Genomic DNA, 26,466 nt, shown 5'->3' on the forward strand with positions numbered 1-26,466 from the left:
ATTGATTACCCAAATGAGTACAGTAACTGCTTTCCTGGCTTATTGATTCAAAGGCATGCAGAGCCCAAAGTGGCTAGGTGGGAGTCTTAATTTCCAGTTCAATAGAATTATTGTTGTGTCTCCTGGTGGAAGCATTATTTCCTTTGATGCTAAGAACTCCAGGACAGCAAAGTATAGGGTCACAGAAATAGGAAGCAAAAATTTTGCTAGTGAGTCAGTAGGAGTAATGATGAGTGGTACCACTCCCATTTCCACCCCTTGATTCCTGGTCCTGTGAATCCTGGTTATGGGAAAAATTGCATCATATAGTGGACCAGTGTCTAAAATAGGGAGCATACAGTGGAGATTAATTTCCAGAAAAAAAACTAGGTCCTAAGCCAAAGAAACATGTCAAGACAACAGGAAGACGTTTTGCACCCTCAGTTTGAACAGTAGTGACCTGAGAAGACATTGTAGGAAAATGCAAACTTCATTTATATTTTTTACATTTATTCTCTTTTATTAAATCTCATCCCCAAATACGCAGAGTGCTTTAAGTAGGTTCAGGTAGGTAAGTGGTATATTTTTCCAGCTTCTGGAGAGGGGTGGGGCACAAGCCAAGGGAAGTCTCCAATAACCCTCTACTAACGGCTCTGGGTTTCTCGTGCCAGGGTTAGCATTAACAGAGAGTGACATTCTCTCTCCTGTAAACCATGAGTACAAGGAGGCAGGAGGGCACCACCTTCTTTTCACTTATTCTCAATGATGATATCCTAGGAGGAAGGAAAACAGAATGGCAGAAAGTGTTGGAAGGGGTTGATGTCAAGACTGTAGTTTTGTGGACCAGGTGTGTTTAAGAGAAAAGAAGGAAATTGAGGACTGGACTGTGGAGAGGAAATCTTTGCAGTGGAGAGGAAATCTGTGCAGTGCTCACCATTCCATAGTGAGTAGGAAAAAAATCAAATTTGTATTTTTAAAAATGAAAAGGTAAGCCAAGAGGTTTTTTTTTTTTTTAAATAATCATCTATTTGATGAAACCTTGTCAGATAGGCAAGAAAAAACTCATTTTTATTGTTATGTTACATTAAGTCACTCATAAATTTTATGTTAATACCAAATGCAGTTATCTGCCCAGGAATGTGGGAATTAAAAATAGCAACTCCTGTGCCCATTTATTTTTATTTCATGAACCCTTCTGAACATAGATAGAAAAGGGCTCTTTCAAAACATTTTCTAGTACTCCTCCCTTCTGCTTGGTTTTAAGTTATGAGGATACTCAGAGGCTTTCTCATGTGGCTGTTGATTTCTTAAAGCTGTTTTCACTTTGGACCATCTAAATGAAGTTGTTCTACCTGGTAGAATCCTGCATAACTTTGAGAAGTAATTACTTTAGGCAAAACTTTTAACAGGAAATTAAGGGCCAGTGTTAAAGAATAAAACTTACCCCTTCCTCTGTCCCATATTCTGAAACACACATAATCATGACAACTTTTGCTTATAGCAGCCATGGCTGCTAGGCTTATTTTGTAATTTCCCAGGATATGAATGTCACTCACAGACGATTGCTTTGCTGTTGTTGTGTTATTGTTGATTTTTTTAAATCTTTATTGCAGTATAATTGCTTTACAATACTGTGTTAGTTTCTGCTTTATAACAAAGTGAACCAGCTATACATATACATATATCCCCATATATCCTCCCTCTTGAATCTCCCTCCCACCCTCGCTATCCCACCCCTCTAGGCAGTTACAAAGCACTGAGATGATCTCCCTGTGCTATGCAGCTGCTTCCCACTAGCTATCTATTTTACATTTATATAAGTCCATGCCACTCACTTCATCGCAGCCTATACCCTTCCCACTCCCCCTGTCCTCAAGTCCATTCTCTACATCTGCGTCTTTATTCCTGTCCTACCCCTAGGTTCTACATAACCTTTTTTTAAACTTTTTTTTAGATTCCATATATATGGGTTAGCATACGGTATTTGTTTTTCTCTTTCTTACTTCACTCTGTATGACAGACTCTAGGCCCATCCACCTCACTACAAATAACTCAATTTCATTTCTTTTTAAGGCTGAGTAATATTCCATTGTATATATGTGCCACATCTTTATCCATTCATCTGTCGATGTACACTTAGGTTGCTTCCATGTCCTGTTTATTGTCAATAGAGCTGCAATGAACATTTTGGTACATGACTCTTTTTGAATTATGGTTTTCTTAGGGTATATGCCCAGTAGTGGGATTGCTGGGTCGTATGGTAGTTCTATTATTAGTTTCCTAAGGAACCTCCATACTGTTCTCCATAGTGGCTGTATCAATTTACATTCCCACCAACAGTGCAAGAGGGTTCCCTTTTCTCCACACCCTCTCCACCATTTATTGTTTATAGATTTTTTGATGATGGCCATTGTGACCGGTGTGAGGTGATACCTCCTTGTAGTTTTGAATTGCATTTCTCTAATGATTAGTGATGTTGAACATTCTTTCATGTGTTTGTTGGCAATCTGTATATCTTCTTTGGAGAGATGTCTATTTAGGTCTTCTGCCCATTTTGGGATTGGGTTGTTTTTTTGACATTGAGCTGCATGAGCTGCTTGTAACTTTTGGAGATGAATCCTTTGTCAGTTTCTTCATTGCAAATATTTTTTCCCATTCTGAGGGTTGTCTTTTCATCTTGTTTATGATTTCCTTTGCTGTGCAAAAGCTTTTAAGTTTCATTAGGTGTCATTTTTTAATTTTTGTTTTTATTTCCATTTCTCTAGGAGGTGGATCAAAAAGGATCTTGCTGTGATTTATGTCATAGAGTGTTCTGCCTATGTTTTCCTCTAAGTTTTAAACTGCCTGGCATTACATTTAGGTCTTTAATCCATTTTGAGTTTATGTGTGTGTATGGTGGTTAGGAAGTCTTCAAATTTCATTCTCTTACATGTAGCTGTCCAGTTTTCCCAGCACCACTTATTGAAGAGGCTGTCTTTTCTCCATTGTATATTCTTGCCTCCTTTATCAAAAATAAGGTGACCATATGTGCGTGGGTTTATCTCTGGGCTCTCTATCCTGTTCCATTGATCTATATTTCTGTTTTTGTGCCAGTACCGTATTGTCTTGATTACTGTAGCTTTGTAGTATAGTCTGAAGTCAGGGAGCCTGATTCCTCCAGCTCCATTTTTCTTTTTCAAGATTGCTTTGGCTCTTCGGGGTCTTTTGTCTTCCCACACAAATTGTGAAATTTTTTGTTCTAGTTCTGTGAGAAATGCCATTGGTAGTTTGATAGGGATTGCTTTGAATCTGTATATTGCTTTGGTTAGTATAGTCATTTTTTTTTTTTAGTATAGTCATTTTTAACAATGCTGATTCTTTCAATCCAAAATCATGGCATATCTCCCCATCTGTTTGTATCATCTTTAATTTCTTTCATCGGTGTCTTATAGTTTTCTGCATACAGGTCTTTTGTCTCCTTAGGTAGGTTTATTCCTAGGTATTTTATTCTTTCTGTTGCAGTGGTAAATGGGAGTGTTTCCTTAATTTCTCTTTTAGATTTTTCATCATTATTGTATAGGAATAAAAGAGATTTCTGTGCATTACTTTTGTATCCTGCTACTTTACCAAATTCATTGATTAGCTTTAGTAGTTTTCTGGTAGCATCTTTAGGATTCTCTATGTATAGTATCATGACATCTGCAAACAGTGACAGCTTTACTTCTTCTTTTCCAATTTAGATTCATTACTTTTTCTTCTCTGATTGCTGTGGCTAAAACTTCCAAACTATGTTGAATAATAGTGGTGAGAGTGGGCAACCTTGTCTTGTTCCTGATCTTAGTGGAAATGGTTTCAGTTTTTCACCATTGAGAATGATGTTGGCTGTGGGTTTGTCATATATGGCCTTTATTATGTTAGGTAAGTTCCCTCTATGACTAGTTTCTGGAGAGTTTTTATCATAAATGGTGGTTGTATTTTGTTGAACGCTTTTGCTGCATCTATTGAGATGATCATATGGTTTTTCTCCTTCAATTTGTTAATATTGTGTATCACACTGATTGATTTGCATATATTTAAGAATCCTTGCACTCCTGGGATAAACCCCACTTGATCATAATGTATGATCCTTTTAATGTGCTGTTGGATTCTGTGTGCTAGTATTTTGTTGAGGATTTTTCCATCTATGTTCATCAGTGATATTGGCCTGTAGTTTTCTTTCTTTGTGACATCTTTGTCTGGTTTTGGTATCAGGGTGATGGTGGCCTCGTAGAATGAGTTTGGGAGTGTTCCTCCCTCTGCTATATTTTGGAAGACTTTGAGAAGGATAGGTGTTAGCTCTTCTCTAAATGTTTGTTAGAATTTGCCTGTGAAGCCATATGGTCCTGGACTTTTGTTTGTTGGAAGATTTTTAATCACAGTCTCAATTTTAGCATTTGTGATTGGTCTGTTTATATTTTCTATTTCTTCCTGGTTTAGTCTCGGAAGGTTGCACTTTTCTAAGAATGTGACCATTTCTTCCAGGTTGTTCATTTTAATGGCATAGAGTTGCTTGTAGTAATCCCTCATGATTCCTTGTATTTCTGCAGGGTCAGTTGTTACTTCTCCTTTTTCATCTCTAATCCTGTTGATTTGAGTCTTCTCCCTTTTTTTCTTGATGAGTCTGGCTAATGGTTTATCAATTTTGTTTATCTTTTAAAAGAACCAGCTTTTAGTTTTATTGATCTTTGCTATTGTTTCCTTCTTTTTCATTTATTTCTTATGTGATCTATATGATTTCTTTCCTTCTGTGAACTTGGGGTTTTTTTGTTCTTTCTCTAATTGCTTTAGAAGTAAGGTAAGGTTGTTTATTTGAGATGTTTCTTGTTTCTTGATGTAGGATCGTATTGCTATACACTTCTCTCTTATAACTGCTTTTGCTGCATCCCATAAATTTTGGGCCATTGTGTTTTCATTGTCATTTGTTTCTAGGTATTTTTTTATTTCCTCTTTGATTTCTTCAGTCATCTCTTGGGTATTAAGTAGTGTATTGTTTACCCTTCATGTGTTTGTATTGTTTTCAGATTTTTTTCCTCTAATTGAAATCTAGTCTCATAGCGCTGTGGTCGGAAAAGATACTTGATACAGTTTCAATTTTTGTATATTTCCCAAAGCTTGATTTTTGACCCAGGAGATGATCTATCCTGGAGAATGTTCCATGAGCACTTGAAAAGAAAGTGTATTATGTTGTTTTTGGATGGAATGTCCTATAAATATCAATTGAGCCCATCTTGTTCAATGTATCATTTAAAGCTTGTGTTTCCTTATTTATTTTCATTTTGGATGATCTGTCCATTGGTGAAAGTGGGGTGTTAAAGTCCCCTACTATGTTTGTGTTAGTGTTGATTTCCTCTTTTATGGCTGTTAGCATTTGCCTTCTGTATTGAGATGCTCCTATGTTGGGTGCATACATTTTACAATTGTTATATCGTCTGTTTGGATTGATCCCTTGATCATTCTGTAGTGTTCTTCTTTGTCTCTTGTAATAGTCTTTATTTTTAAGTCTATGTTTTCTGATATGAGAGATGCTACTCCAGCTTTCTTTTGATTTCCATTTGCATGGAATATCGTTTTCCATCCCCTCACTTTCAGTCTGTATGTGTCCCTAGGTCTGAAGTGGGTCTTTTCTAGACAGCATATATACAGTTCTTCTTTTTGTATCCATTCAGCCAGTCTGTGTCTTTTGGTTGGAGCACTTAATCCATTTACATTTAAGGTAATTATCGATATGTATGTTCCTATTACCATTTTCTTAATTGTTTTGGGTTATTGTAGGTCTTTTCCTTCTCTTGTGTTTCCTGCCTACAGAAGTTCCTTTAGCATTTCTTGTAAAGCTGGTTTGGTGGTGCTGAATTTGCTTAGCTTTTGCTTTTCTGTAAAGCTTTTAATTTCTCTGTCAAATCTGAAAGAGATCCTTGCTGGGTAATCTTGGTTGTAGGTTTTTCCCTTTCATCACTTTAAATGTGTCCTGCCACTCCCTTCTGGCTTGCAGAATTTCTACTGAAAGATCAGCTGTTAACATTATGGGGATTCCCTTGTATGTTATTTGTTGCTTTTCCCTTGCTGCTTTCAATACTTTTTCTTTGTATTTAATTTTTGATAGTTTATTATGTGTCTTGGCATGTTTTTCCTTGGATTTATCCAAGGAGATATATATGGGACTCTGCACTTCCTGGACTTGATTGACTATTTCCTTTCCCATATGAGGGAAGTTTTCAACTATAATCTCTTCAAATATTTTCTCAGTCCATTTCTTTTTCTCTTCTTTTTCTGGGACCCCTATAATTTGAATGCTGGTGTGTTTAATGTTGTCCCAGAGGTCTCTGAGACTGTCCTCAATTCTTTTCATTTTTTTCTTTATTCTGCTCTGCAGAAAAGTTATTTCTACTATTTTATCTTCCAGGTCACTTATCTGTTGTTCTGCCTGAGTTATTCTGCTATTGATTCCTTCTAGAGAATTTTTAATTTCACTTATTGTGCTGTTCATCATTGTTTGTTTGCTGTTTAGTTCTTCTAGGTCCTGGTTAAACGTTTCCTTTATTTTCACCATTCTGTTTCCAAGATTTTGGATCATTTTTACTATCATTACTCTGAAAAAAAAATAAAATAAATTTATTAAAATAAAAAGTAAAAAATAATTTTTAAAAATTGAATTAAAAAAGTAAAACAAAAAACGGACAGACATAACCCTAGGTCAAATGGTAAAAGCAAAGCTATGCAGACAAAATCACACAGAGTAGCATACACATACACAGTCACAGAAAGAGAAAAGGAAAAAAAAAATATATATATATGTATATATATATAGTATATATATATATTGTTGCTCCCAAAGTCCACCACCTCAATTTTGGGATGATTCATTGCCTATTCAGGTATTCCAGAAATGCAGGGTACATTAAGTTGATTGTGGAGATCTAATCCACTGCTCCTGAGGCTGCTGGGAGAGACTTCTCTTTCTCTTCTTTGTTCGCACAGCTCCTGGGGTTCAGCTTTGGATTTGGCCCCATCTCTGCATGTAGGTCACCTGAGGGCATCTGTTCCCTGCTCAGACAGGAGGGGGTTAAAGGTGCAGCTGATTCTGGGGCTCTGGCTCACTCGGGTCAGGGGGAGGTGGGGTACGGAATGCAGGGTGAGCCTGCGGTGGCAGGGGTCGGCATGACAGTGCAACAGCCTGAGGCGCGCCGTGTGTTCTCCCGAGGAAGTTCTCCTGGGGAAGTTCTCCCTGGATAGCGGGACCCTGGCAGAGGCGGGCTGCAAAGGCTCCTGGGAGGGGCGGTGTGGATAGTGACCTGTACTTGCACATAGGTGTCTTGGTGGCTGCAGCAGCAGCCTTAGCATCTCATGCCCGTCTCTGGTGTCCACGCTGATAGCCGCAGCTTGCACCTGTCTCTGAAGCTCGTTTAGGCCGTATTCTGAATCCCCTGTCCTCGTGCACCCCAAAACAATGATCTCTTGCCTCTTAGGCAGTTCTAGACTTTTTCCCGGACTCCCTCCTGGCTAGCTGTGGTGCACTAGCCCCCTTCGGGCTGTGTTCACGCAGCTAACCCCAGTCCTCTCCCTGGGGTCTGAACTCCGAAGCCCAAGCCTCAGCTCATAGCTCCCAGCCTTCCCGGCAGGTGAGCATCCAAGCCTCTCGCGCTGGTGAGTGCTGTCGGCACTGATCCTCTGTGCGGGAATCTCTCCACTTTGCCCTCTGCACCCCTATTGCTGTGCTGTCCTCTGTGGCTCCGAAGTTCCCCCCCCCCGCCCCGCCAACCCCACCCCATCTCCGCCATTGAAGTGGCTTCCTACTGTGTGGAAATTCTTCCTCCTTCACAGCTCCCTCCCAGTGGTGCAGGTTAGGTCCCTATTCTTTTGTCTCTGGTTTTTCTTTTGCTCTACCCAGGTACGTGGGGTGTTTCTTGCCTTTTGGGAAGTCTGAGGTCTTCTGCCAGCATTCAGTAGGTGTTCTGTAGGAGTTGGTGCACATGTAGACGTATTTTTGATGTATTTGTGGGGAGGAAGGTGATCTCCACGTCTTACTCTTCTGCCACCTTGAAGGTCTCCCTGTTGTTGAGTTTTTTTTTAACCTAGGGATTTCTAATTGTTTCAGCATCATTTTTTGAAAGGCTATTCTGACTCCATTGAATTGTTTTTGAACCTTTGTTTAAAACCTGTTGAGCATATTTGCATAGGTATAGTTTCTGGTTCTCTACTCTGTTTCATTGATCTCTGTGTCTACCACGCTACCAACACCACATACTGTTGATTAGTGTAGCTATATAATACATCTTGAAATTGGATAGAGTGATTTCTCCCATTTAAAAAATTTTGCCTTTCCGTATAAATTTTGGAAGAGTCTTGTCTCCATCTTCAAAATATCTTGCTGTGATGTTGATAGGAATTGTCTTAAATCTGTATATGAATTTGGAGACAATTTTGTCATCTTTGCTATGTTGAATTTCCAATTTATATTCTCAGTATGCCTCCCCATTTAATCTTCTTTGATTTCTCTCATCAGTGTTTGTAGTTTTCCATATACAATCTTGTACATACTTTGTTAGATTTACACCTAGGTATACTTTTTTTTTTTTTTGAGCAATTGTAAATTGCATTGTATTTTAAATTTTGGTTTCCACATATTTATTACTAGCTTACTAGTGTATAGATAAACTATTTTTATATGTTGCTCTTAAATATTTTGAGACCTTGTTGAAGTCACTTGTTAATTCTGAGAGAGCTGGCTTATTTTTTTAGATAGCTTTACTTTTTCCTTTCCCATCTGTATGCCTTTTACTTCCTTTTCTTGCCTTACTGTGCCGGCTAGAATTTTCAATATTACGGTGAATTAGGGTGATGATAGTGGACATCCTTGTCTTCTTTCTGATCTTAAGGGGAAGTGTTCAATCTTCCATCATTAAGCATAATGTTAGATGTAGGCTTTTTGTAGATGTTCCTATTAAATTAAGGAACTTCCTAGTTTTCTGGGTTTTTTTTCATGCATGGGTGTTGGTTTTGTTTTGTTTTTTTGCGGTACGTGGGCCTCTCACTGTTATGGCCTCTCCCATTGCAGAGCACAGGCTCCAGACGTGCAGGCTCAGCGGCCATGGCTCACGGGCCTAGCCACTCCGCAGCATGTGGGATCTTCCCGGACCGGGGCACAAACCCGTGTCCCTTGCATTGGCAGGTGGACTCTCAACCACTGTCACCAGTGAAGCCCGGTGTTGAATTTTTCAAATGTTTTTTCTGAAGTTTTATGATCGCATAATACTTCTTCTTTAATCTGTTAAAATGGTGGCATGCACTGACTGATTTTTGAATACTGAACCAGCCTAGATCTTGCATCTTCTGACCAATATCCTTCATGAACATAGAAAAATTCTAAATGGAATTGAAACAAATTTGCATTCATTTTCTGTTGCTGAAGCCACAAATTACCACGAACTTAGTGGCTTAAAACAGCAAAAATTTAATCTCTTACAGTTCTGGGTATGCAAAATTGGTTTCACTAGGCTAAAGTCAAGGTGTCAACAAATCTGTTTCTTTCTGGAGGCCCTAGGATACAATCCATTTCCTTGCCTCTTCCAGTCTCCAGGAGCTGCCTACATTCTTTGGTTCATGGTCCTCTTCATCCATACATACACCTATGGGGGTAGCATCTTCAAATTTCTCCATCCCTCTGCTTCTGCAGTAACACTGCTTTCTGTATGTCTCCTCTTGACTCCTTCTTAGAAGGCACTGGGCCCCCCAAAAAAATCCAGGATTATTTCTCCACTTGAGATCCTTAATTTAATTACACTGCAAAGTCCCTTTTGCCATATAAGGTAACAAATTTAGCCTACCACACTCTATTTCTGTGTACTGTCTTTGGTTTTGGTATCTGGGTAATACTATGCCATCTCATTTTTATTTTTTGTAACAAAATTCTGCTGTGATGAGACTTTTTTTTTAAGATGTTGGGGGTAGGAGTTTATTAATTAATTAATTTATTTTTGCTGTGTTGGGTCTTCGTTTCTGTGCGAGGGCTTTCTCTAGTTGTGGCAAGCGGGGGCCACTCTACATCGTGGTACGCGGGCCTGTTACTATCGCAGCCTCTCTTATTGCAAAGCACAGGCTCCAGACGCGCAGGCTCAGTAGCTGTGGCTCATGGGCCTAGTTGCTCCGCGGCATGTGGGATCCTCCCAGACCAGGTCTCGAACCCGTGTCCCCTGCATTAGCAGGCAGATTCTCAACCACTGTGCCACCAGGGAAGCCTGAGACATTACATTTTAAATTTTGTAATTTTTTCTTACTGTTGCTTTCCCATGAGTTGGGAATATTGTGATGAGTGCTTAGTCTGATAACGTATATATTGCATTCTTTTAGCATAGGTAGAGTGTCATTTAATAAACATAATGCTTTGCCACTGAATTCAATAAAAAAATAATCCACACTTCACTGTGATTAAAAGTGTGACATTTGGGGCTTCCCTGGTGGCGCAGTGGTTGAGAGTCCACCTGCCGATGCAGGGGACACGGGTTTGTGCCCCGGTCCAGGAAGATCCCACATGCCGCAGAGCGGCTAGGCCCGTGAGCCATGGCCACTGAACCTGCACGTCCGGAGCCTGTGATCCGCAACAGGAGAGGCCACAACAGTGAGAGGCCTGCGTACCACAAAAAAAAAAAAAAAAAAAGTGACATTTGACAGCCATTTTTCTCTTTTTATTTTTACATGAAGGGTATGCCCTGGTACTAAAAAAATTGCAATATGGTAGTGTTTGTGACACAAAATGTCAAGTTGTAACTGTGTCACTGTGACTTGCAGTCCTGCAAAGTGGTGAGCACACTACCTATGGTCTCTGTGAGAGTACTAACCTGAACTACTGTAGTGTGAAGGCAGCCATAAACAGTACTAAAACGAATGAGCATAGCTGTGTTCCGATAAAGCTTTATTGATAGACACTAAAACTTGAATTTATATAACTTTCACATGCTGCAAAATATAATTCTTTTTGTTTTTAAAGCATTTAACAATGTAAATATCATTCTTAGCTTACTGTAGGCCACACAAAGACAGGTGGCAGGCCAGATTTGGCCTGTGGGTCACGATTTGCCGACCCCTGCCTTAACCTCATGGGATCTATATTTTATTTTGTTTTGTTTTGCGGTACGCGGGCCTCTTACTGTTGTGGCCTCTCCCCTTGTGGAGCACAGGCTCCGGACGCGCAGGCTCAGCGGCCATGGCTCACGGGCCCAGCCACTCCGCGGCATGTGGGATCTTCCCGGACTGGGGCACGAACCCGTGTCACCTGCATTGGCAGGTGGACTCTCAACCACTGCGCCACCAGGGAAGCCCGGGATCTATATTTTAAAGCAGGGGAGGGGGGAAAACAAGAAAATAAGTAAGTGAAGAGGTAAAAGATGCTTTTGTGTTATAAAGGAAATTAATAGCAAGATGGCCAGAATGCTTCTTTGAGGAAATATGTAATGCAAACCTGAATGATACGCAGGAGCCAGTCATAAGAAAAGAGTACAGAGTATTCTACAAAGAGAACAGCAAGGGCAAAGGCTGGAGGCAGGCACAAGTCTGGTGAATTGGAAGAACCAAAAAGTCAGGTGTGGCAGCAACACAGAAAGACGAGAAAAGGCTTGGGAATGTTCGGGAATCTAAATAAGGATGGATGCCCATTTTTAAGAATTTAATTTAATTAGCACACTGTGAGGACTAGCCTAACTAATACACTGGGTTTGTGGCCCTTGCTCATTTATATGACCATACAAAATACTGTGAGTTAAAAAAAAAAAAAAAGAGGGAGCAAAGGAGAAAATGTTTTTATTTTTGCTGAACTGTTCTAGGAAAATACAATATCTCCTATATAATCCAGTAGACTGATAATAGATACAATTGGACCACACCATTTATTTCTTTAAATGCTCATCCTTAAGTGATAATGCTTTACTTTATATTTGCTTACAATACAAATGTGTTGCTTATCAGGTGATTTAAGGCCATTTATAGCAGGTTTACATAAAAAGTGTAGTTTCTTTATAAAACTCAGAACATTAAATCCTCAGTTCACACTTTTTTTCTTTTGATATTCAGACCAATTTGTGTATGCCAAGCTTGTTCTAATTCCTTCTAATGTACTGGAAAGAATATCATTTTCAAGTTTGCATTGATTTGTGGCAATATTTGTATTCAACAATCAAATGCTACACTATTTCCTTCTAAATGGCTGTGCACTTAATTAGTTTCACTTGTGCAGCAATTAATTGGTTTCACAGACTTCTATTTTGGTATTGACCCTGACTATTGATAGTTGGAGCAGATACTGTTATCAGGACTGCGATGCATGTTTTCTGATCACACCACATAAAGTTTTCACGTTTGAAAAAATGTTCTTAATCATAATATCATCTAATATCTTTCAAAATTGCAAAATATTCTTCAACTAGTTTCTTTTTTTCATTTATTTTCTCCAGTACTGCTTCTAGTAAATATGTGGCCAAAGGAAGCTGTAAAAGAAACACAGAAAAGAAGATCAAAACTCTATATTTTCTTCAGTTCAGAAACATATACTAAACATCATTAAACCATTAGAACTCAGCTATCTGCAACTTTGCACCCATAATGGTACCCTACTGGGTCTCTTTTCAACTGATCTTGTTGGTTAGTGTGGGTAATTTTGTCTTTTATAATAAAAATGATAAAGGAGCAGAAGTAAAATGAAAAAAGATAAACGCCTTATTGAACAATTCATGGTTTACTGACCATGTTAATGTTGTAATCTGCAATACCAGCAGTTAAGCCATTTATCTTCAGTCAGCTGATCAATAGCAGGTTACAGTCCTCTCTAGGGCCCAGAGGCCCACAGTAGTACTGTATGTTCATCACTCATAAAAGCGTGAGAAAGAACTATCAATACACTTGTCTGTGTTAGAGCTGAACATCTCAAGAATTGCAGGGTGAAATTTCAGAGGAAAAAAAATGGCAAAAGTATATCCATTGATTAAGTTGTTATAGAAAAGTTTGGCATATCAAAGTGTCATACACATGTTGCAAACTGCTAAGTTTATGAAATATAGATTACATTTTTAAATTTCATAATTTATATAACTTTTCTGGTAAAGTTTTATCGTTCCCTGTGCTTCACTGAGGTGCCCGTAGAACTCACACAATACACTTATGGGTTATAAGTGAAAGAAAATCCTAAATGTTGCCCAGTTACCTCCCAAAGGCCTACCAACTTGCTTTTATGCTCCTTCCTAGCCATCTAGTTTCATATAAAACGTTTATAACAGTCAAGAAGTTCATTAAGTTATTTTTGGAATTGTCTTTTTGATTAACCAGTAAAGACCACTTTTGTCTCCCTGAATGTATTAACGAGAATCCTTATCAAGCCCAGTCCCCTTCCCTACAGGGATGTAGAGTCAGGCCCTTCTTTGTGCTAGGACAACCACCGACAGACAGCAACACTGGTCAGCATCTGAACAAAATCAGCCTGATGTCCGCTGTGTGAGTTGTTCAGCTGTGCTCAGATCAGCTATGCTCAGCTGTTATTATATTTAGCTAAACCCAGCATAATGATTCTTTTCTCAATGCAAACTGGGAAAAAGAGAAAAGACTGGCCAGTGGCAGTGAAACAGATTGGGCAGTGAAACAGGTCCAAAAGGCACAAACAGGTTACGCAGGCCATGGAGAAAATATAGAGACCAGTGTTGGTCCATAGAATTGCCTCATATCCTAAGTAGCTTTCTAGTTTAACTTCCTTCTTATATTTATAATAAATTGACTTCTCCTTAAGATACTCTGAGTCTATGTCAGGATAGACTCTATCTATAGTCTATGTCAAGAGTTTTAGACATTTGTCTCACTTGAAACTTACCACTAAATAAAGCATAAGATACAAAAATATCACATTTCTTCACTTCTTAAGATACAGGTGAATATAAGATACCCACATTGACTTAAAAACAGCTTTTTCTGGAAAAAAGAAACCTATCACATTAAATATACACAAATTGCATATGCATTTCAATTTCAGAAATGTGAAAACGTGAGGAAATGCATCATAGAATCAAGGAAAAAATATATTAGATTCCCTTCTGGAAGATAATGATACTCACTGCAAATCCTTACTTTGAGAAAACTGCCCCCTGGGATGCAGAAAACAGTTATATTTGGTGAAACTGCCAGTTTTACAAATGAGACAATTTAAATTCTCAGGGCATTAACATTAGATGTTAAAGAAATACTCACACACACAAAGGCAAAACTACCAGGTAACTTTCTTTTATTTTGGCTATGGCACGCAGTTACCATATGCATTCCAACAAAAGAGCAAACAAACAAGATGAGAATAACCTCCCATCTCTTTCTGGTAGAAGCAAAAGCAGAAATGAGTGTTTAAAAAAGTTGTTCTAAGAAAAAAGGGTTCTCTGATCAAATAAGTTTGGGAAAGAAACCAAACTTTAAAATGTTATTTTATTTCAGGATCTCTTAGAGACTTTAAGGTGCTAATGGTACTGTGTTTCTCCAAGAGGGCAATGTAATACCCTGCTTCTAAATTCATTTGTCCGCAGTTTTCTCATAGTCTATTTATCATGTGGAACTAGTGGTCCATGGAATACACTTTGGGAAACATGCTGGCTCTATGATTTCCTGTATAATAATGTCACAGCACTTTTACCAGGCCACAATGTACTGACATTAATCATCTTATTTGCACAGTTCATTTTCAAGTTAAAAACTAAACCTACTCTTATTATCTTGTGATCAGAACAATTTTCAGCATGTCCTGTACTTGGACATTTGGCTTCTTCTTATCTCGAAGAATCTCTCTTCCAGGAAGCCTCCAAAGTGGAACATGAGGTCCATTTACTAATTTATTGCTGACAACCCCTTTTATTCTTTTCCTCAGGCTCCCAATAAAAATGAAAAGCCCCACAGTTAAACACAACTGTTTGTCAAACCTGTTATATTGGATTGTAAGCTTCTTTTAAGCTTCATACAGAGCCTAACACTTCATGCATTTCAAAAAGCAACCCATCCTTTAATCAAGATGCATGATTTGTGCACATCCATCTGCCCTTGTAGGTTCTTCTATTTTTCTCTACAAATAGGTCAGAAAAAGATTAGTATCTGCCTTTATATAACATTAGACAAAAGTTCATATATCTTAACAAGGTAGTTGGAGATGGTTCTTTATCTATTTTAATCCAACTTTTCTATTTTCCTTTTAAATACAAAGATTCCTACTTTTTCCCCCTCTAAACTCAGTGTTCTACTTTCTGTTTATGAATTGTAGTTCACTGGCAACCAGCTTTCAAACTGGTCTTAAAATTTTTTTTTAATATATAAGGATCAATTGTAATTCTGTAGTAATATAAAATTAATGTAATTTATGATGAAACAGTTAATAATTAAAACAAAGTTAGAGGAAGACTAAGGAAAAGTCAGAATTATAAAACATTTCATAAGATAAACAACAAGGTCCTACTTTATAGCACAGGGAACTATACTCAATATCCTGTGATAAATCATAATGGAAAAGAATATGAAAGAGAATGTATATATATATATATGTGTATAACTGAATCACTTTGCTGTATAGCAGAAATTATCACAACACTGTAAGTCAACTATACTTGAAAAAAATAAATTTAAAAAAGAAACATTTCACAAAACATACTTATTTCATAAAATATACTTATTGTTTTCAAATGAATAAAATAACAAAGTAACTGTTAACCAAAATTTTTTAGTAGATCTCCTTTCTATTTTACAAATAGTTCCTTACTTATGGAGCAGACTCAGTACACATTCAAATAATAAATACACTAACAGCCTTGGTTTTGAAAATAGCCTCTCTTACCAATTTTACACTATTCATTTTTCACAAACTTTTTTCATAGTACAGATAAAAATTTCTGATTAGTGAAGGATGAATTAACAAAAAGTTTTGTTTTTTGAGAAAGGTTAAAAAATGGGATTTTTAGTTAATTGGTTATTTTTAGTTAATTGAGAGTAATCACTTATATCACATAGATTATCACTAACTTAAATCTCATAAATCATAGTTAATCTGAAGACTAAGTGGAATACAATTTAATCTACAGTGACTCAAGAAAGCTCTTCGAAATCCTATGGTACCATATGAATAGCAATTCTCAGCATACAGATATAGAGTAGATAGAGTTACCACTGAAACTATATTTAATACATAAAATGCCTCAGGAAGTGCTTTAAAAATTCGCACTGTTTGCTTATTTGTTTGCCATATTTTTTAGAACTGCAAAATGTTTTAAAAACACTAAGAAGATGAGGAAATCTGAACTTTTTAGAGTCTAGATTAAGTGCAGGTTTATTTCGTACAGGCAGCATAGAGTCTGTTCCTTTCTCTCTCTCTGCATTCTGGAGGGAACTCCCTCAGATACAGAAGAAAGCACAGCTGTTCTTTTACTGACAGGATTTTGGATTTGGATTGAAGTGGCAACCTGACTAGCCAACAGCAGAGATCTTTTCTCACTTGCCCCATCAAATATACGTGAAACAACAAACCCAACAATTACACTGCCTTGGGTTTCATCTCGGATGGCATGTGCCGGGGCCTATGAAGTCCAGAAAGTCCGCTGGACTTTCTGCATAATTTTATTCTCTTGCATAAAAAAGAAGTGATACTCTTAGTTATGTCATTGCAGTTACACAGGCTTGAACTCTTCAGCACAGGGGAAAAATGGACAGGGGAAGAGCTGATACTGCATGAGATTTCTTGGAATGGGAATTTAATTAGGGCATCGGAATAACTGTGAGTTTTGCTTGGTCTATACTGTAATCTTAAAGTGGGTCTTCCTGGTCATGCTGGCTGTCCCTGTTGCCAAAGGTGACTTCTCTTACTGGAAGGACTTCCCCTGACTTCAGATTTTAGGCTTCTCTTATATGTAAATGCCTACAGATGTTTGCGTTTAGAAAGTGGTGTGCCAGTGACACAACCTCAAACTTATCGCTCACAATAATTATGGCTTCATTTAGAGGTGTTTCTGTATAAAGGTAAGATATGAATGATAGTTGCAGATGTTGGAGAGCTATGTTGGAAGAATAACAAAGCCTCAAGTCCATAAGTGTGAAACATACAGATAATTTATAGCATCAGCACTAACTGGAATGTGCTCTTAATAGTATAAAACTGAAAAGTTTTGTATTGAAAGAAAAACATTGAAATGAGTACCTCTTTAAATCTAAAGGACAAGATTAACATTTTAACCATTTTCATTCTTATTTTTGGTTTGAAAACTATTACCAAAAGATACTGCTTTTAAAATAAAAATTGATAATGGCTATTCTGACCGGTGTGAGGTGATACCTCATTGTAGTGTTTTTTTTTTTTTTTTTTTTTGTGGTACGCAGGCCTCTCACTGTTGTGGCCTCTCATTGTAGTTTTGATTTGCATTTCTCTAATGATTAGTGATGCTGAGCATCCTTTCATGTGTTTGTTGGCAATCTGTATATCTTCTTTGGAGAAATGTCTATTTAGGTCTTCTGTCCATTTTTGAATTGGGTTGTTTGTTTTTTTGTTACTGAGCTGCTTGTATATTTTGTATAGCTGATTCACTTTGTTATACAGCAGAAACTAATACACCATTGTAAAGCAGTTATACTCCAATAAAGATGTTAAAAAAATAAAATAAAATATAAAAATAAAAACTGACTTTAGCAGAGCTGTACTCAAAGTAAAGATATTAAATTTTATGTATTATACCTGCTTTAACAAAGGATATGATTCAGTGAGATTTTGAGTTTAGTAAGAAACTAATGTAGTCTGATTATTATAAAATTAAAGATGGAAAATTTGTAATAAATATTTATACACCCACTCTACTATCTTGTAATTAAAAGATTGAACTTGTTAAAATAACCAAGCAAGGCATCAGAAAGAACAATTTATTTATAATTTAAAACTGGCATTGAATTGTGAGCTAAGTTTCCTAAATGTTGTTTATATTTCTGGCACATTATCTATCTATTGATCTATCGATCTATCTATCTATCTATCTATCCTTCTACCTATCTACCTGTCTTGGTGTTCTGCTGAATATTGAAGTCTATATCTGCTATTCTTAAACTTTGGTGAAGGCTATAATTTGTTTTCCTTTCATTTCCCCCCGATTTTTTTTTTTTTTTTTTTTTTTTTGCGGTACGCGGGCCTCTCACTGTTGTGGCCTCTCCCGTTGCGGAGCACAGGCTCCGGACGCTCAGGCTCAGCGGCCATGGCTCACGGGCCCAGTGGCTTCGCGGCATGTGGGATCTTCCCGGACCGGGGCACGAACCCGTGTCCCCTGCATCAGCAGGTGGACTCTCAACCACTGCGCCACCAGGGAAGCCCACCCCCTGCAATTTTTTATAGTGGTAAAATACACATAAAATTTACCTTTTAACTTTATTGACATGTCTTTTTTCTGGTATCATGAAAGTAGGCTTTAATTTGTTAAATTAAAAAAAGAAATCCCAGTAAGGCTCTGAATGGAGAATTTTTAACTTTTGCTACTTCAGTTGGATGTGAGGAGTAAGTGTATGTGGGTGACTGTGTGGGTTTACGTGTGTGGAGAGAGTGAGTGTGGGAGTTTGCAGTATGTGCATGTTATCAGTGTGTTGTAAGTGCAACACTGAAAGCAACAGAGTAAATGTCTTCAGGGCTGTAAAGAGAAACTTTCTGTTAACCTTCAGACTGGAAGTTATTCTATTTACAAAAGCCAGGGAGATTTATAAAACCTTCTCACTGCCATATTGCAAAGCATCTATAGAAAGTAAGCATATTTTGCAGAAAGGGCACTGGGGAAAGAGCCATTTAAAATTTCACCGTTTGCAAGATCTGAAGCAACTAATAGGAACAGGGATATCTAAAGCTAAAGAAAAAACATCAATCAAAGTCTATACTTTCAATTATCAACAACTGAAGGCAGAAAGAATTTTTGACATGGTCCCAATATAAGAAAATGATCTACACAAAGCGGATGAAAATGGACTGAATGAAATCTAGAAAAGGATTAACAAACAACATAGAATAAGGCAACAACAAAACAAGATGAAGACACATTTTCTAGCCATTTCTGGCTAAGTGTTTTTTATGTAAATCCTAGTAAAGAACCATATTGTGGTTATAACTGTATATTATTTGTTTTATACAAGTATACATATTTTAATATACATACCCATAATTCTGTTCAAGTTAATTGTTTAAAAACTTTCATAGTTTATATATTTTAACTATTTGTTCATTGCCCTCCATCACCAGAGATGTAAGCTCCGTGAGGGTAGTGATTTTTGTCTCTTGTTCACTGCTATACCACCAAACCTGAAACATTACCTCACATGCAGTAGACACTCAATACACGTTTTAAAAATGGATTTCACAGCTTGGGTTCAATTTTATCTCCACTAATTCTTTCCACTTCCTTTATAAAAGCACAAGTACAAAAGACTGTTTCAGGTATTATTAAGGCCTGAAAACAAAACTAAGTGATCCTTACTATAATTTTAATTTTGAGGATCAGAATGGACAGAACAAATAAACAATACCTCTTAGAGGGCAGAGTATAAATAACTGACTCCTTTTTGTTTGCATATATGAGAAAGTAATATCAGCTAGAGTATGACAGAGGGACAGCTCCTTCTTTGTCAATTGAAAAGAAACATATTAAGTATGAAATAAAATAATTTACCTCATTTATTCACAGTTATGGCCAGTAGACAGAAATTGAAATTCAAATGCATTTAATGCAGTCCCTGCTAATGGTGGGGGACATAGCACATGAGATATAAGAACTTAATTGGGGACTTCCCTGGCGGTGCAGTGGTTAAGAATCCGCCTGCCAGTGCAAGGGACACGGGTTCGACCCCTGGTCTGGGAAGATCCCACATACTGCTGAGCAACTAAGCCCATGCGCCACAACTACTGAGCCCATGCACCACAACTACTGAAGCACGTGCTCTAGGGCCCGTGCTCTGCAACAAGAGAAGCCACTGCAATGAGAAGCCCATGCACTGCAATGAAGAGTAGCCCCCACTTGCCATAACAAGAGAAAGCCCAGGTACAGCAATGAAGACCCAATGCAGCCAAAAATAAATTTTGAAAATTAAATTTTTTTAATTAAAAAAATTAAAAAATAAATAGTCTCTGGCTGCTAAAAAAAAGAACTTAATTGGATTTACTTAAAAATAAAAAGGTATTCTTTTTATTCTTCTTCACTGTGCCTCATATTAAGGAATTCATTTTTTAAATGGAGATATAATTCACATAAAGTTCACCATTTTAAAATGTATAATTCATTGGTTGTACAAGGTTGTACAACCATCACCTTCATCTAATTCCAGAACATCACCTTCATTTAATTCCAGAACATTTTCATCACCCCAAAAGAAACCCTATACCCATTAGCAGTCATGGTCCCTCTTCACCTATCCCCTGGCAACTACTAATCTACTTTCTGTCTTGATAGATTTGCCTATTCTGTACATTTCATAGAATGCAATCATACAGCAAGTTACGTTTTGTGTATGGCTTGTTTCACGTAGCATAAGGTGTACAAGGTTCTTCCAGGTTGTAGCACTATCAGTACTTCATTCCGTTTCATGGCTGAACAATATTTCATGTATGCAAATACCATGTTTTGTTTATCCATCCATCAGTTGATGGACCTTTGGATTCCTTCCACTTTTGAGCTATTATGAACTATCATTGAGCTGCTATGAACATTTATGTAGCAGTTTTTATATGGACATATGTTTTTACTTATCTTGGGTATATACCTAAGTGTGGAACTGCTGGGTCATATAATCTCTACTTTTAACTTTTTGAGGAACTGCCAGACTGTTTTCCACAAGGGTGGCACCATTTTACTTTCTTACAAGCAATGTATAAGGGCTCTAATTTCTCCACATCCTCACCAACACTTGCTATTGTCTGTCCTTTTGATTATAGCCATCCTACTGGGTATGAAGTAGTATCTCATTTTGGTTTTTGGTTTGCATTTCCCTAATGGCTACTGATGTTGAGCATATGTACATGTGCTTATTGGCTATTTGTATATCTTCTTGTCGAAATGACTATTCAGATCAGTTTCTTTTCTTTCGTTGTTGAGTTGTAAGAGTTTGAAATGTGTTCTTAAATGGTTAGATTTCACTGAGAAAAGCCACACAGCAGGTTGGGATGAACTAATGAAAAACTGTGAGTCCCTGAATACTGTTATTGACATGTATCAACTAAATTTTTTATGGCTTCAATCACTGACATCTCTCTCTACCAAATCTGATCTACCTCTTTTGATCCTTAAAACTTTTAAAGGTATCATCATCTTTCTCATCATATAAGGTATTAAACTCACCTCTCTTTGGTTTCTGCTTTCTGACCCCTTCATCTAATCTCAGTACTGCTATGGATTCAGTTTCTATAAAGTCACATCTATCTCATCCTTCCTATTTTTATAGTGAGGGCACATGCAGGCCCCCACTTCCTTTTGCCTTGACTACCTTCTTGTTCCCAGTCTCTTATCCTTTCAAACCATCCTACATGCTGATCTCATGTATCTTTCTAAAGCACAACTCTGATTACATCCCTTTCCTGCTCAAAGGCGTTTATTGTTTAGTCCCAGTCTACTTTTCCTATTTCTGTTTTTTTTTCTCCCATGTCCTAAAACACAGAAAAACTAATTTTGGGTGGTTCTCCCACCCTATTATAATCATTAATTTGCTTGCTTGTCTCTGCCATAAACTGTAAGTTTTAAAAAATGTAATAATGCAAAAAGAGGAATTAATACAAGTAAAAATCTTCAAAGAAATTAAAAGGCAGCTATGCCATAAAAAATGAAAGTAGGTATTAGAACAACTTTTTTTCAGTGTGATTCTTATTATTAGAAATCTGTGGGGACAAAGGTTAGATGCAGATAAAGATCAAATACTTAAAATTACCAATTGTATCAGGACCACTTGAAAGGAGGACAAATATTACATTCTGTGTTAAATATACGTAAGTTAAGGTTTTAGACCTTTTAATTCTCATGCACTTCTGGCTAACAGTACCAGTAGGTATACTATTGTGCGGGCCCATATTGCCACATGGCAGGACAGCTTTTTATTTTCTGGTAAATATCTTATTTATATAAATTTTAATCCAATGAATGTAGAGAAAATTTTCTTTAAGAGAAAATAGTTCTGTGGCCGAATCCTTAAACAAAAGATAAAACCACAAGGCCAGATTCACTCCTATGATGTCAGAATTCCATTACATATACCACCCAACACAGAGGGAGGACATAAAAGGGAAGTTTTCTTATAATTTTATTTTCAAAATATTTTAATCATCAAATATAAATACTGAATTAATTAGGGTTCTTTTCAGGGAATGCGCTCAATTATTCCACAGCTTCAAGATCGTGTAACCTCAGGTACATGGAGCTGCATGCCATAAACTAAACAAAACAAATGAATGAACGTATTTATACTTCTGCCCTCACAATCCTGTGAGCATAACATAGACTCCCAAAAACTGGTGGACAAAGAAAACCTTTTCTAAAATTCAGGACAAATATAATTGCTAGAATCGAGAAAGAAGAAAAGTAGGATAAAAAAAGATGTTTTCTATTTTATAGATTTTTCTCTTGGGTGTAATTATAAAGTGACATTCAAGTGCAACCAATGAAGTCCCTATTTTTTTTCTCACAGAATTCAAAGGCATCAGCAAAACCACCTATGTCAGTAATAAAAATAAAAAGTCTTTGACTTTTTAAATGTTATCATACTGTCACAGTGGAATAAAATTAACTTGACAAATGCTCTAAAGGCACATGGTGTAGTTCATTATGTATAACAGCAACAGCAGTGGTTTCCCAGTGTTCATAGAGGCTGCTCCATTAAATTTACCTCCAGTCAATAATTAGGAGTCCACAAATAAACCTGGGCAATTAAATCAATACTGCCAGGCAATTATATTCTAGAGTCCAGGCTCAGTGGCACAAAAAGGCACTATATCAAACTGCAGTATTAAGCAGTCTAATGCCATTTTCAACAGGATTTTTTTTACAATAACTGGACAGAATAAGCATACATCCAGATAATATAGAATGTATATATGTATATCTACATGTGTTAGTCAAAAACTCAGATCTGGTGTCAATAGAGCTTTAGTAAAATTTAATAAAGATTTATACATATCGATTTGTTATTTTTATGTTCATAATTGACGATAAAACTTCCATATTAAAAGGTCATACTTACAAGTTGAATGTTAAAAAATCCACTACAAAGTTTATTTTTATAACTTTCACATTTAAAAAAATAACCTGTAACAATCATTACTGAACTCCTTTGATGTGCCAGGCACTGGGCTGGGTGCTGGGAATGCAACATGATTGAGAAATGGCCTTTCTTCTCAAAAGCAAGAAGGCTTTGCCCAGCACCTGCACATCTGCACTTCAACAACTTGAGGCAAAAGAGTGCGCATCACCTTCTATTACTATTGATAGTAATAATGTTTCCAGATAATGTTTCAAAAATATATAAAATGGGTACTAAGAATATGAATAATAGTTCATATATTATTTACTTATTCTTGACTTTTCCAAAAACATAGATACTGCACTCACAGAACAATATTATTTTTGCTATTTTGAGAAATATATTTAAGTTGTTTTAAATCCAGTTCATTTTAAAAACAGACAACAATTAAGTTGAGCAAAAAGAACTATAATGAAAAAGTTTTGGAATATATTACATGCTGTCAGTGATATCAAAACAAAAGTTGGCTATGACTAGAAAAGCAGGGCTCTCACCTGCCAATAAACTGCCCTGATCACTTACAAGAGGGGCACATCCCAACAGACTATATGTGTATTAAAAAAATACTTGAAAGGGAAGAAAAAGTATCACACAGGTCACAGCAGCAGTCTCAATAGACCCCTCAGGGATTTCAGCTCGTCTTGGCCTTGTCATCCTCTATGCAGCTTTCCACTCGGCCCAGAAAATGTCGATAGGAAAATGTTTGAGGGGCCTCTGGTGGAAATTTTTTCATTCTTTCTGCATTGACAGGATGCCAAATCAATATTTACTTCCCACTAACAAGCTGCTCGAGGTCTCAGTAGAAAATATTGTAGAGAATGCAGGAAGACACAGTAATAAACAGCTGTCTGGCTGTGAGGAAAACATGAATTGACTGGAAACAGGTCCATAGTAAAAGGTCACTGAAACCCATGAACTCCTCAGGTGTCCATATCAACTACTAACTTTAAAGACACATAATAAACAATCTCTTTTCCTAAGAGGGCTGAGAGAATGGATCCTTTTCAGTCTAGCAAGCATAGAAGTTGACTCAATAATTTAATTAATGCCTTTGCTAAGACCCATGTTGGCTCCTTCCCAAGGCATTTGCTTCATTTGTTAAGTCCAAAAGTACAAATGGAGAGTTAACTTTCCTGTCTACCTACTAGAATACTTATTTACCTAACAGAAGTAATGTGTCTGTTTACAAAAAATTAGGCATCTAGTAACAAAAAAGTAAGGCTTGGAATTTTTATCTGCAAGTTTTAATATATGAAGTAGAAAAACAAAATACCTGTCCTTCAAGAAGTTTCTGAATGTACAACAGCCATTCCTTGTCATTTTCAGCATCGATCTTTGTCCTTTCGATTTCCTGAAGGAAAAAAATAAAAACACTGTTGTTAATTTCATTTATATGAACTTGATCATACTGTTAGATACTGAATAAATCCAGAGAAATATTGGTGGAATTAGATTCAGCAAAGAGCAGCCTGTCCTTTCAAAGTAGGGAATATTCAAATCGATGCTCTTTAATGTATAAATATCTACCTACATGTGGAAGATAAAGCTATATTTCTACATTTCATAATATAATTCAGGAATGTTTTATTTCTGCCTTCACAGTGGAGCTCACACTGGACTGAGGTGGAGGTGGAAGTGATTAAAATAAAATGAAAAAGAAAATGGAGCTGTATAGAAGAATCATTTATAAGTAACCCTCATAAGATGACATAAAACCTTATACTCAGAACTCTGACTTACCAGTAGATAATTAAGGAGTAATTGTTATAATCACAGACAAAATAGGACATGCATGGTTCTGGTGTACTTAAATGCTTACTCATTTAAAATATCCAATAACTAGGGGGGGACCTTGAAGATGGCGGAAGAGTAAGACGCGGAGATCGCCTTCATCCCCACGGATACACCAGAAATACATCCACACGTGGAACAACTCCTACAGAACTCCTACTGAAGGCTGGCAGAAGACCTCAGACCTCCCAAAAGGCAAGAAACTCCCCACGTAACTGGGTAGGGCAAAAGAAAAAACAGAGACAAAAGAATAAGGACGGCACCTGCACCAGTGGGAGGGAGCTGTGAAGGAGGAAAAGTTTCCACACACTAGGAAGCCCCTCCGCGGGCGGAGACTGCGGGAGGCAGAGGGGGGAGTTTCGGGACTGCGGAGTAGTGCACAGCGACGGGTGCGGAGGGCAAAGCGGGGAGATTCCTGCACAGACGATCGGTGCCGACCAGCACTCACCAACCCGAGAGGCTTGCTGCTTACCCACCGGGGCGGGCGGGGCTGCGAGCTGAGGCTCGGGTTTTGGTTTTGGACGGAGCTCAGGGAGAGGACTGGGGTTGGCGGCTTGAACATAGCCTGAAGGGGTTAGTGCACCACGACTAGCCGGGAGGGAGTTCGGGGAAAAGCCTGCACCGGCCGAAGAGGCAAGAGACTTTTTCTTCCCTCTTTGTTTCCTGGTGCGCGAGGAGAGGGGTTTAAGAGCGCTGCTTAAAGGAACTCCAGAGACGGGCGCGAGCCGCGGCTAAAACCGCGGAGCCCAGAGACGGGCGCGAGCCGCGGCTGAGGGCGCGAGCCCCCGAGACGGGCGCGAGCCGCGGCTGAAAGCGCAAACCCCAGAGACGGGCGCGAGCCGCGGCTAAAACCGCGGAGCCCAGAGACGGGCGGGAGACGCTAAGGCTGCTGCTGCCGCCACCAAGGGGCCTGTGTGCGAGCACAGGTCACTCTCCACACCCCTCTTCCGCGGAGCCTGTGCAGCCCGCCACTGCCAGGTTCCCGGGATCCAGGGACAACTTCCCCGGGACAGCGCACGGCGGGCCTCAGGCTGGTGCAACGTCACGCCGGCCTCTGCCGCAACGTCACGCTGCCTCTGCCGCCGCAGGCCCGCCCCGCACGCAGTGCCCCTCCTTCCCCCATCCCCCAACCCCCGGCCTGAGTGAGCCGGAGGCCCCGAATCAGCGGCTCCTTTAACCCCGTCCTGTCTGAGCAAAAAACAGACGCCCTCCAGCGACCTACACGCAGAGGCAGGGCCAAATCCAAAGCTGAGCTCCTGTGAGCTGTGAGAACAAAGAAGAGAAAGGGAAATCTCTCCCAGCAGCCACAGAAGCAGCGGATTAAAGCTCCACAATCAACTTGATATACCCTGCATCTGTGGAATACCTGAATAGACAAGGAATGATCCCAAA

At 38.2% G+C, this 26,466-nt stretch overlaps 1 protein-coding gene across 1 annotated transcript in view; it reads right to left on the reverse strand.

Annotated features, from left to right (window-relative positions):
- Window positions 1-11,772: 11,772 nt before the first annotated feature.
- Window positions 11,773-26,466, reverse strand: part of CNTLN (centlein) — a 336,707-nt gene continuing 322,013 nt past the window's right edge. Inside the window, exons 25-26 of the mRNA XM_065879183.1 lie at window positions 24,557-24,634; window positions 11,773-12,470 (exon numbers count right to left, since the gene is read on the reverse strand). Coding sequence (XP_065735255.1) covers window positions 12,369-12,470; window positions 24,557-24,634 — 180 coding nt within the window. The 3' untranslated portion in view covers window positions 11,773-12,368. The remainder of the gene's footprint in view (window positions 12,471-24,556; window positions 24,635-26,466) is intronic.

Source organism: Phocoena phocoena, chromosome 6, assembly GCF_963924675.1.
Source record: "Phocoena phocoena chromosome 6, mPhoPho1.1, whole genome shotgun sequence".
NCBI classification, from domain to species: domain Eukaryota; kingdom Metazoa; phylum Chordata; class Mammalia; order Artiodactyla; family Phocoenidae; genus Phocoena; species Phocoena phocoena.